Consider the following 12,500-nt stretch of genomic DNA (forward strand, 5'->3'; position numbering starts at 1 on the left):
GTTAGTCACCTGACCTCCTCCAGGTTAGTCACCTGACCTCCAGGTTAGTCACCTGACCTCCACCAGGTTAGTCACCTGACCTCCTCCAGGTTAGTCACCTGACCTCCAGGTTAGTCACCTGACCTCCAGGTTAGTCACCTGACCTCCTCCAGGTTAGTCACCTGACCTCCAGGTTAGTCACCTGACCTCCTCCAGGTTAGTCACCTGACCTCCAGGTTAGTCACCTGACCTCCTCCAGGTTAGTCACCTGACCTCCAGGTTAGTCACCTGACCTCCTCCAGGTTAGTCACCTGACCTCCAGGTTAGTCACCTGACCTCCAGGTTAGTCACCTGACCTCCAGGTTAGTCACCTGACCTCCAGGTTAGTCACCTGACCTCCTCCAGGTTAGTCACCTGACCTCCTCCAGGTTAGTCACCTGACCTCCAGGTTAGTCACCTGACCTCCAGGTTAGTCACCTGACCTCCAGGTTAGTCACCTGACCTCCTCCAGGTTAGTCACCTGACCTCCAGGTTAGTCACCTGACCTCCTCCAGGTTAGTCACCTGACCTTCACGGCCGTGGAGAACGAGCTGTGGGTATTTGAACGACAGATCGACATCGATGTTGATTTTGAGTGTTGTTCCACTTACAGGACTGTTCACGCAGACAGAGTTCTCCACACAGCCTCCGTTCTTCTGTCCGTCACACTCGTTGACGTCCTTGCAGACCTGGACGGGAGGGAGAACATGTCAGAGTAAAGCTTCAGCCACATGGGTCCGGTTACACAGACAAGAGGCTTGACTTCACAGACAAACAAGCTTCTTCAATGGAGATTTTACATTGAAAGTGTGTTTTAGTCAAGATTTAAGTCTTCAAACCGACCCATTAAGCTGATCCAAGGCTGCCAAGTGTTTTTCTTTGAGCCAAAACATTTGTTTGTACCTGTTTGTTAGCAGCGTACCTGTTTGTTAGCAGCGTTAGCATGTTAGCAGCGTACCTGTTTGTTAGCAGCGTTAGCATGTTAGCAGCGTACCTGTTTGTTAGCAGCGTTAGCATGTTAGCAGCGTACCTGTTTGTTAGCAGTGTTAGCATGTTAGCAGCGTACCTGTTTGTTGGCGCCAGCGTAGGAGAGGCCCACCCCCTGCACCTGAGGGCCGGTGTAGCCGGCAGGACAGGGGCCGCAGCGGAACCCCGGGGCGGTGTTGATGCAGCGCACCCCCATGTGGCAGGGCACCATGATGCACTGCAGGGGGGGGGGGGGCAGGAACACAGGTCAGAGGGGGCTGAAGTATACACTATCCATGTTTGACATTTACACTTTAATTAACCTGACGTTTGACTGGTAGACGTGTCATTCAGACAGATCATCCTTGTAGTAGAAAGGTGATGAGGCCATTATACAGTAACAATATATATCCAGTAACATTTTTACATTTACATTTTTGGCATTTAGCAGACGCCTTATTCCAAAGCGACTTACAATCAATACATTTGAATACTAAGCATGTGAATCATCAGTCCACCAGTCGTAGCAGGAAGAGTAATCCAGCTCAGGCCCGGGGCCACTGATAGAAGGAAAAGCCTTCTTCTATCACCTTCTTCTAAACCTAGTCTTTTTTTTTTTCAGTAACATAAGTATGTCTCCATAGTTGCCGACCACGGGATGCTAGATGTCTAACCTGTGGTCCTCTGTGACTCAGTTAGTAGAGCATGCCACTGACAACTCTTAGGTTGTGGCCAGTCGATTCCCGCTCGGACCATATACCAAGTATATACTGAAAAATGTATGTGTTACGGTACATGTGGGAATACGGTACATGTGGGAAAACTAGGGTTATGGTTAGGTGCTACGTCGACTTGGTACATGCTGGCATGTCTAACCCTAACCCTAACCCTAACCCTAACCCTAACCCTAACCCTAACCCTAACCCTAACCCTAGTTTTCCCACATGTACCGTATTCCCACATAATTTTTAAATGTTGCCATTTAGCAGACGCTTTTAATCCAAAGCGATTTACAATTACGAATTACAGGGACATTCCCCCTGGAGTAACTGAGGGCTGAGTGCCTTACTCAAGGGCACACTAGTAGTGGTGAGGTTTCAGGCGGGATTTGAACTCACAACCTTCTGATCACAAGTCCAACTCACTATCCACTAGACCACCACTACCACTACCCACATGTACCGTAACATATACACTAACTGCAATAAATAAGACCATGTCTACCTCGTCTACGTCGGTGCAGTGTGTCCCGTTGCCCACTGAGCCCTCGGGGCAGGGCCCACACTTGACCCCTCCGTTGGTCTCCGTGCACTTCACCCCCGGGCCGCAGGGGTTGGGCACGCAGGAGGGGCGGGGGGGGTCCACGCCCCGCATGCCTGGGGAGGGGGGGGGGGGACGACGACGACCAAGGTTTGGTTTATTAGTTGATCATTTCCTGGACAGTCCCCATTAATTAATACTAGGTCGTCCTCGGACGAGACCTCCATCTGCGCTTCCAGTCGTCCCTGGTCCTCCACACATCTGGCTAGCTCCCTGGTCCTCCATACATCTGTCTAGCTCCCTGGTCCTCCATACATCTGACTAGCTCCCTGGTCCTCCATACATCTGGCTAGCTCCCTGGTCCTACATACATACATCTGGCTAGCTCCCTGGTCCTCCATACGTCTGGCTAGCTCCCTGGTCCTCCATACATCAGGCTAGCTCCCTGGTCCTCCATACATCTGGCTAGCTCCCTGGTCCTCCATACATCTGGCTAGCTCCCTGGTCCTCCATGCATCTGGCTAGCTCCCTGGTCCTCCATGCATCTGGCTAGCTCCCTGATCCTCCATACATCTGGCTAGCTCCCTGGTCATCCATACATCTGGCTAGCTCCCTGGTCCTCCATACATCTGGCTAGCTCCCTGGTCCTACATACATACATCTGGCTAGCTCCCTGGTCCTCCATACGTCTGGCTAGCTCCCTGGTCCTCCATACATCAGGCTAGCTCCCTGGTCCTCCATACATCTGGCTAGCTCCCTGGTCCTCCATACATCTGGCTAGCTCCCTGGTCCTCCACACATCTGGCTAGCTCCCTGGTCCTCCACACATCTGGCTAGCTCCCTGGTCCTCCACACATCTGGCTAGCTCCCTGGTCCTCCACACATCTGGCTAGCTCCCTGGTCCTCCACACATCTGGCTAGCTCCCTGGTCCTCCACACATCTGGCTAGCTCCCTGGTCCTCCATACATCTGGCTAGCTCGCTGGTACTTTCCACTCCTGCATATTGCTTGAGTACGTCCACGTATGTTAGTGTGGGACGCCCTCGTGATCGATGCCTGTGTGTTGGCTCTCACAGAACCCGTCTGCTGGCTGGCAGCTCCTGGTGTCTCTGGCAGTGACCGGCCAGCCTCATTCTCCTGACTGCTATTGTTTCTCTTATCCTTGGTGACCCCCCATTAACTGTGCAGTAAACAGCCCAGTAACACCTGAGTCTCACATGTTAGCCTGATAAACACAGTGATTGTGGAGTTTTAATCTAATCTTTCTTGTATGCAATGTCTCCATCTACTGGAGGAGCTGAAAACTGCATATTTCGTGTGATATATTTCCCATCCGTTGATGTCGGAATCTTCAAACATGAGATTACAATGTAGTATGATTACTGTGTACCGTATTCCTCACATGCAAGATTTTGTACAGTGTGCACACACACACACACACACACACACACACACACACACACACACACACACACACACACAGTCGATGTCAACTCACCACAAGCCTCACACTCCATCACTGAGTTCTTCAGGAACACAATCTCTTTTATCTGGAGGAAAAGACAAAATATACATCATCAATATATATATAAATATACATATAAATATACATATACATCATCAATATACATATACATCATCAATATATATATATATATACATTATTTCTGAATGCTACATCTTGTTGGTCCCTATTCCCTAACCCTAACCCTAACCCTCTACCTCCTGAGACACAGCCTCTACCTCCTGAGACACAGCCTCTACCTCCTGAGACACAGCCTCTACCTCCTGAGACACAGCCTCTACCTCCTGAGACACAGCCTCTACCTCCTGAGACACAGCCTCTACCTCCTGAGACACAGCCTCTACCTTCTGAGCCACAGCCTCTACCTCCACCAGCCTCTACCTCCTGAGACACAGCCTCTACCTCCTGAGCCACAGCCTCTACCTCCTGAGACACGGCCTCTACCTCCTGAGCCACAGCCTCTACCTCCTGAGCCACAGCCTCTACCTCCACCAGCCTCTAACTCCTGAGACACAACCTCTACCTCCTGAGACACAGCCTCTACCTCCTGAGACACAGCCTCTACCTCCTGAGACACAGCCTCTACCTCCTGAGACACAGCCTCTACCTCCTGAGACACAGCCTCTACCTCCTGAGACACAGCCTCTACCTCCTGAGACACAACCTCTACCTCCTGAGACACAACCTCTACCTCCTGAGACACAGCCTCTACCTCCTGAGACACAGCCTCTACCTCCTGAGACACAGCCTCTACCTCCTGAGACACAGCTTCTACCTCCTGAGACACAGCCTCTACCTCCACCAGCCTCTACCTCCTGAGCCACAGCCTCTACCTCCACCAGCCTCTACCTCCTGAGACACAGCCTCTACCTCCACCAGCCTCTACCTCCTGGGACACAGCCTCTACCTCCTGAGACATAGCCTCTACCTCCTGAGACACAGCCTCTACCTCCTGAGACACAGCCTCTACCTCCTGAGACACAGCCTCTACCTCCTGAGACACAGCCTCTACCTCCTGAGACACAGCCTCTACCTCCTGCACCACAGCCTCTACCTCCTGAGACACAGCCTCTACCTCCTGAGACACAGCCTCTACCTCCTGAGACACAGCCTCTACCTCCTGAGACACAGCCTCTACCTCCTGAGACACAGCCTCTACCTCCTGAGACACAGCCTCTACCTCCTGAGATACAGCCTCTACCTCCTGAGACACAGGCCTCTACCTCCTGAGACACAGCCTCTACCTCCTGAGACACAGCCTCTACCTACACCAGCCTCTACCTCCTGAGCCACAGCCTCTACCTCCACCAGCCTCTACCTCCTGAGCCACAGCCTCTACCTCCACCAGCCTCTACCTCCTGAGACACAGCCTCTACCTCCACCAGCCTCTACCTCCTGGGACACAGCCTCTACCTCCTGAGACATAGCCTCTACCTCCTGAGACACAGCCTCTACCTCCTGAGACACAGCCTCTACCTCCTGAGACACAGCCTCTACCTCCTGAGACACAGTCTCTACCTCCTGAGACACAGCCTCTACCTCCTGAGACACAGCCTCTACCTCCACCAGCCTCTACCTCCTGAGCCACAGCCTCTACCTCCTGAGACACAGCCTCTACCTCCTGAGACACAGCCTCTACCTCCTGGGCCAGCCCTAGCCCTACACATGAGGACTTTACCTGTTGCTTCAGGAGTTCTTTGATCTCCGCCAGCGCCTGGTTCGTTCCCTTTATCTGGCTGATGATTTCTCCATCTGCGTTGGTAAAGGAAACATCGTTATAAACAACAGAGAGATGAGTAGCTTAACCACTTAATTAACCATGGATACCTGTACTACATCACACACGAACAACAGACAGACTGTACTCCTGGATGTCATATCAAGTGTTTCAGGTAAATATAGTAGTTCCTGGAACCATCTTAAAGATGCCAAGATAAACTCCCAACGAGATCTCAAGCCCGGTCCAGAGGCCTGGGTCACGTGGGTCCTTCTCATACCTCATTACTCTTCTCCTTGACGTGGTCTTGGATGAACATCTGTGGCTGCCTGAGACCTGGACAGCAGGCATGTGTGGGGGGGGATGCACTATGCAGATGGCCCTCCTATAAACCCTCATGTCCCTCTGCCCGTTCATCATGTTTACTACCTGAGCAGGCCCGCTGCCTCCGCTAAAACCCCCATACAGGAGCTGACGTCCCAAGACTTCTATGGAGCTGAACTATATGAATAATATGAATAATATGAATATTCAAGCAGGATAGACTTGTAGATTGTACATGTCCTGGTTGTTGGGGATACACTTTGGGATGCATGCTTTTGTTATGACCCGTTTGGACTATTGACCAACGGTCTCCTTTCTGGTCTTCCGAAGAAAGCTATTGGCCAGCTGCAATTAGTCCAAAATGCAGCAGCGAGAGTTTTAACCAAAATAAGCAGACGAGCTCATATAAGTTCAGCCACAGATTTGTTCTCCCCCGTCAAAGTACAAAAAGATTTGGACAGTCCTTTGTTCCAGCTGCACTCCGACTCTACAACCAGGCCCTGCAGGGTGGGGGAGACCGGGAGCTGGAACTTTGGAACTTGGAACTTTTTACTTATTGAGCCTGCACTGTTTTATATATTTTATTGAATGTTTTCTGTCTGCCCTAACTAAGCTGTTTGACAACAAAATTTCTCCATTGGGGACAATAAAGGTTTTCAATCAATCAATCAATCAATAACTCCTAAGTTCAGAATAGATTTTCAAGATCCTTCTGCTTGTTTATAAAGCTCTCACTGGCACAGCACCGGAATATCTGAAAGACCTTTTGCTAGCATATCAGCCCAATAGAGCTCTCAGGTCTTCTGCTAGCATATCAGCCCAATAGAGCTCTCAGGTCTTCTGCTAGCATATCAGCCCAATAGAGCTCTCAGGTCTTCTGACGCTGGCTTTCTCTGTGTACCACGTGTACAAAAGAAGAGATTTGGTGAGGCTGCATTCTCATTTTATGCACCCAGATTGTGGAATGCACTGCCAGTTTACATTAGGGATGCAACCTCAGCACATAATGTTCAAGTCAAGACTAAAAACCCATCTTTTTAATATTACCTTTAAATGACTAAATGACTAAATGATGACATTATGATTATATAATGATTGGAGCACTTTGAGCTGCAACGCTTGCAGGATAAAGGACAAATAAAAAGTTATTATTATTATTATTAAGTTTCTTTTTATGCCACCGCAAAACCAATTCTCCAGATTATTAGAAGAAAAAAGATTGATTGAATTCTAACTAATTTGGACGTCTAATTCTACGCAAGAGGAGCAGAACGGATCACGTCTCGTCTTCTTCAGCCTGGACGGTCCTGAGTTACGGACTCCTCTGGAGGTTAGATTTACGGGCCCTGAGGTCTGACCCGCTGCATGCTGGGATAGCCTGGGGTGGCAGGTACCGTGTCTACGGACCCAACCGGAACCTTCTACTAGATGTACTGATGAGGCTGGCGTCTCTCCGGAGGGCCGTGTGTCTCCGGAACCTTCTACTAGATGTACTGATGAGGCTGGCGTCTCTCCAGAGGGCCGTGTGTCTCTGGAGGAGCAGGAGAGGAAGTGTGGTCTTCCCATTAGGGGCGGCCATGTTTTCAGAATGAATTCCAAGCAGAGAAAAGCCCCAGAGACCAATGAAATGTTGAAGTAACAACACTGACTGACACTACCTGATTGACAGACACATTTCTTGCTGCCACACTTTTTCAACAACAGCAGGAGCTGTCCATTGGTTTTACAAGGTGTGAAAGTGCACCGACTCTCAAACAGACGACACAGAATTAATTTGGCATATTAGCCCGATTCAGGACTAGACTCATTTCGATTGGTTAATTGTAATGTGGTACTAATTAAACTAATGCAATTCAATCAAATCAGATTTGATTTTCATACAGACTTCACAAAACTGTAAAAAGCTGATTTTATTTAATTGTATGGATTTGATTATTACCACATTTCAATTAACCATTTGAATAGAATATATATGTTACTTTATATATATACATACCTAAATCCAAGAGCAGAATAATGTTTTCTTTGAATTTGAAGACATTTTCTTCAGCCAAAATTATAAGTATTGATTGTATATCCAACAACAACCTGATATTTGCCGTGTTCAACAATTTTCTAACAAGCATATAAGGTGTTACAGCATTATACCATAACATGTTATACCGTGTGACTCGCTTTCTCTTCACACAGACGACACCGCGGTCCGGTCCACTCACCTCTCTGGCTCGCCACCACGGTGCTGCCCACGCTGAGGGCGCCGAGCCACACCAGAACCTCAAGCAGCATCTTCTCACCCTGGTCCAACGTCTCCTCAGGCTGGTCAGGCTAGCTGGGTCAGGGTTAGGCTAGGTGGGTTAGGGTCGGGGTAGGGTTAGGGTTAGGCTAGGTCCTTTATGCCTTTTTGTGCCCTGCGTCTCCTAGAAAGACACGGGAGGGTCCTGGAGATCCTGCTGCAGGTTTAGAGAAGCTGTGAGAGAGGGAGGGTGTGATCTCTCTCTCTCTCTCTCTCTCTCCTCCCTGGCTTTTATATCATCTCTCTCTCTGAGTGACTGACATCAGCGCTGCCTACCCAGGGGGTCCCCTGAAAAACCCATCACTGTCTGCCTCCCAAAAAACATGAGGCTTTGGAGCTCCGGATTGTATAGTGCATTCAACACTCACTATCATGCATTTTACTGGTCATATATTGTACTCAGTTAGGATTTTGTTTATATTGAATGTTTAGTTTTCCTCGTAACGTTTCGGTTATCAGTTTGTGTTTCTCTGCTCTCTGTCAGTGAACAAATGAACATTCTACCTAAATGTTCATAATCTGTCATTTCACAGTGTCATCGCCCATACAGTAGTATACAGTAGTATGCAGTAATCAACAGTATGAAAGAAGATACATGAAACCAACACAGCACCTAATGCCACCAACAGTCTTCAACCATCATCTGTAACATTGATCAGAACTGTTCAGAGATGTACACAGTACTACACAGTGCTACACAGTACTGTATGGTAGGGTTAGGGTTAGGTACAGTACTGTATGTGCCTGACCAGGTCGTCATGTGAGACCCGCTCCATATCGGACCCTCGGTCGCTGACTTACCAGGGCTTGAGAAGCTGAACTCCTCTGCGTTGGAGGATGTGTGTGTTGTATGTCTTGTTTGCCAGTGATGGAATCAACAGATGTTGGTAGCATTCCGCATTGCACCCATGAGGCTGTCTTGTGGTGCACTTTAGCTTAGCTCTTATGACTTCCAGTATATTCATACTACCTTTCTCCATAATCCCCTCTCTCTGCTCTCTCTGTGTGTGTGTCAAGCCTTCTTCTGTTCCTTAACTGGAAACATAAATACAGAAGACGTATCTTTCTTTCTTCGCTACTGGAAGATGTCACATTTTTGGAGAGTCACGTTTTTTTTTACTGTCACACAGTATTTCTTTTAAAATTGTCAAAATGTTGGCAGGGAACAGGGTGATACCTGACAAATTCCTGACAAAGTCTTTGAAATCCCACTCTGGAAAAAAAGTAACGATTTTCCCCTTAGCTGTGTGATTAAACTTTGAGCCAGGCTGATGAAACAGAGAAAGCACACTCCACCTCCTGAAAAGCTCTTAGTGCTGACTTATGGTTTCTATTTATTTTATTAAATAGTGTTGTTTTCTGTATGAAAGCTGTGACTGAGGTACATGCAACACAAGCCAGTGTTTCTGTGAAGGGGAGAAATAAAGGAGATGCTTGTTCTTGTTCTTGTTCTTGGACAGTGATCTCTTCTCCTGCTGTGAGGACTGTAAGGTCGAAGGTCAGAGGTGGCCACCTTCTGTAAAGTTCATCAGTCGCAGTTCACTACCCGGGCTACAGAGGGTCGTCACTAGGGCAGGATCAGACAAACTGACATCAGGAAATCCCTGTGACCCCGACCATTTGACGTAGGCAACATTACCAACCGTCCTTGTCATGTTTTCATGACTCCAGGTCACCACAGGCGATTGAAACACAACGTCATCGTGGACATAAGAATGAGACAGATGCTTTTGGATTTGAAGGTGTATCTGTAGTACTGTAGGATGTATATTAGTACTGTAGTATGTATGTAAAGTAAAACAAATAGCTCTGAGTAACAGTTCAAACAAATCAAGACAGCCTTCAGGAAATAATTTTATCTTGCCTTTTATTAAAGGAAGGACATGAATTTGACTTGTGTTCAATGTAAAAAGCAGCCACGTCTTCTTCACATTATATTGATTCTTCATTTAATCCTGAAGTAGGTTTGAGTGGGTTTAAACCAAGACCGTAGATAGCTGTAGATAGATAGACCATAGATAGCTGCTAGCAGACCATAGATAGCTGCTGGCTGCTAGCAGGAGGCCGTCCTCTCCTAACCCATAGTAACAATGTTCACCACATGCTGTTGCACACAGTCACAGATTCTTTGATGAAAAATAAATACATAAATAAACAAGTATAGATATAGTACAGTGGACGTACCGGCTGGGATGAGAATTTAAGTGTGAAACTCCAGTGAGCTATTTACAGAATCCCCCACATAACCCTATAAACCATGTAATATGTCATAGAAAGCACCGTTTGCTTTTTTGAGAGGGCTTCATTTGGTAAACATCAAACTGCCCATTTCCCAAGCGAGGAATAGGAGACCACAACATGTCAGATGGCCGGTAACCCTAACCCAGGAGGGGAGATCAGGTGCAGTTTCTGGACTAGGGGGACCGTCTGGAGATCAGGTGCAGTTTGTGGACGAGGGGGCGTCGCCCCGTCTCTGGTGTGGCTGGAGGCTCTCTACTCGGCCTTCTTGGACTTCCTCTTGCGAGTTCCTTCGCTCAGCTCCTCCTTGGTTTTGGCGGGGGCGACGGGGGCGGGGGCCGGGGCGGCGTGGTCGTGGCCGTGGTCGTCAGCGCCCCCCAGGGGGGAGCCGAACAGCAGGTGGCAAACCCACGACTCGATGAGGGCGAAGGGAGAGCCGTGGGAGTGGCGGTAGGTCATGAACATCTGAGGGAGACGGACAACGTTTAGAAAACCGTTTCATATTTTGTTTGTTTTGTGTCATTGTGTCAGTTGACCAGCAAATTAGCGTACACTTCATTTACTATAAGGAATGGATGTCCCAGAAAATAATAAAATAACAGGATGTGACAAGTTGTTGTCAGTTACCTTCCAACTGGCAATTCAGGATGTACTGTAAACCTCCACACTGGACATCATTTTCAAGAAGGATTTTTTTTTTAAATTGTTATACGCAAGTGGATCTGTCCTAAACTCAGAGTAGTAGCATGGTACACACTCTAACCCAGACTCAGGGACCTACCTTGGACGTAGCCATGAACAGAGTGAAGACGCAGATGAGGGTGCTCTTGGACGCAGGCAGCAGGTTGGCCTCCTGCAGAGTGAACAGGATGGCGCCGTACAGGCTAGCCTTGGTAGGGCTGCAGGGAGGGAAGGGGGGTGAGAATCAACCTCACAGAACTCCCCTAATATTCACATTCAAAATCACAAATGTACTTAATCTTGTGTTAAAATTGGAATGGTAGGACAGTTAGCATTATGTAAAAAGGCCATCAAATACAAACAAACCACTTTCTAAATATCCATAAAAGGGGAAATTCTAATCTGCCAGGCCGCCCATGTAAATAAGAATTAGTTCTTATTGGCCTGCTTGGTTAAAACATTTTTTTTTTAATAATCTCTTGGGGCAGGGTTAGGGGCAGGGGCAGGGTGGTGTCTCCATATAAGGGCGTTAGGAGAGCGGCAGCTTTCATTCTGTGTGTCTGTGTGTGCTCATCTGATTAGATTAGATTCAACCTTTTTGTCATTGTAAGTTGAGTACAACACTAGTCTGTGTTTCTGCTCTGGGCAGAGTCGGCCATAGTCAGCGCCCTGGAGCAGTTAGGGGTTACGTGCCTGGGCAGAGTCGGCCATAGTCAGCGCCCTGGAGCAGTTAGGGGTTACGTGCCTGGGCAGAGTCGGCCATAGTCAGCGCCCTGGAGCAGTTAGGGGTTACGTGCTCTGGGCAGAGTCGGCCATAGTCAGAGCCCTGGAGCAGTTAGGGGTTACGTGCCTTGCTGAAGGGCACAACGGCAGTGGTAGGCACCTTAGATATAACCACGGAGCCACGGCTCCTTCGCTGATGCATTCTGGGATTAAACAATTGGAACTTCACTCAGGGTTTTTGGTCTTTATTTGGTGAAAGGCTTTTAACGTTTTATTTTCTAGGAATCCTGTAGAAATGTGACAGCAGCTGGGGAAAGCGTCAACCAATCAGAATGATCAGACTTTTATTCTGAACATTTTTAATAAATGTCAACGTTGTTGAAAATCAACGACACACTCGCTAGTCAAGCCGAAACATTGAAATGCAATGGACTCAGTGAGTAATCATCATCACTCCTCTACACTAACTAGGTGGTAGTGGGGATGACTCACATGAATCCATTGCCTTGCAATATTTTAAATAAATGTAAAAAAACTCTTTACATTTTTCTGAATAAAAGTCAGAACATTTCATCCCGCTTTCACCAGCTGCTGTCACACACAGTCTGCAGGCAGCAGATAGGGAGAGGGCACAAGGCCAAGGGAGTGGACCATAGGATAGAGATATGTACCATAGATATGTACACAGGGTGGGGCTTCCCCGAGGGTTAGGGCTTCACATTACAACCAAGTTGTCTAACATACCAGACCCAGGT

General features: G+C 48.1%; 2 protein-coding genes across 2 annotated transcripts in view; both read right to left on the minus strand.

Moving 5' to 3' along the window:
- Window positions 1–8,096, minus strand: part of comp (cartilage oligomeric matrix protein) — a gene marked incomplete at both ends in the record, with an annotated part of 19,748 nt that extends 11,652 nt beyond the window's left edge. Inside the window, 8 exon segments of the mRNA XM_080530418.1 lie at window positions 630–707; window positions 1,085–1,222; window positions 2,209–2,360; window positions 3,743–3,794; window positions 5,448–5,549; window positions 5,551–5,577; window positions 5,767–5,822; window positions 8,027–8,096. Coding sequence (XP_080386544.1) covers window positions 630–707; window positions 1,085–1,222; window positions 2,209–2,360; window positions 3,743–3,794; window positions 5,448–5,549; window positions 5,551–5,577; window positions 5,767–5,822; window positions 8,027–8,096 — 675 coding nt within the window.
- Window positions 8,097–10,596: 2,500 nt separating this feature from the next.
- The window catches only part of tmem38a (transmembrane protein 38A), a gene marked incomplete at both ends in the record, with an annotated part of 7,867 nt that continues 5,963 nt past the window's right edge, over window positions 10,597–12,500 (minus strand). Inside the window, 2 exons of the mRNA XM_080535478.1 lie at window positions 10,597–10,806; window positions 11,123–11,240. Coding sequence (XP_080391604.1) covers window positions 10,597–10,806; window positions 11,123–11,240 — 328 coding nt within the window. The remainder of the gene's footprint in view (window positions 10,807–11,122; window positions 11,241–12,500) is intronic.

Source organism: Nansenia antarctica (assembly GCF_963989245.1).
Source record: "Nansenia antarctica genome assembly, chromosome: 1".
Lineage (NCBI taxonomy): Eukaryota > Metazoa > Chordata > Actinopteri > Argentiniformes > Microstomatidae > Nansenia > Nansenia antarctica.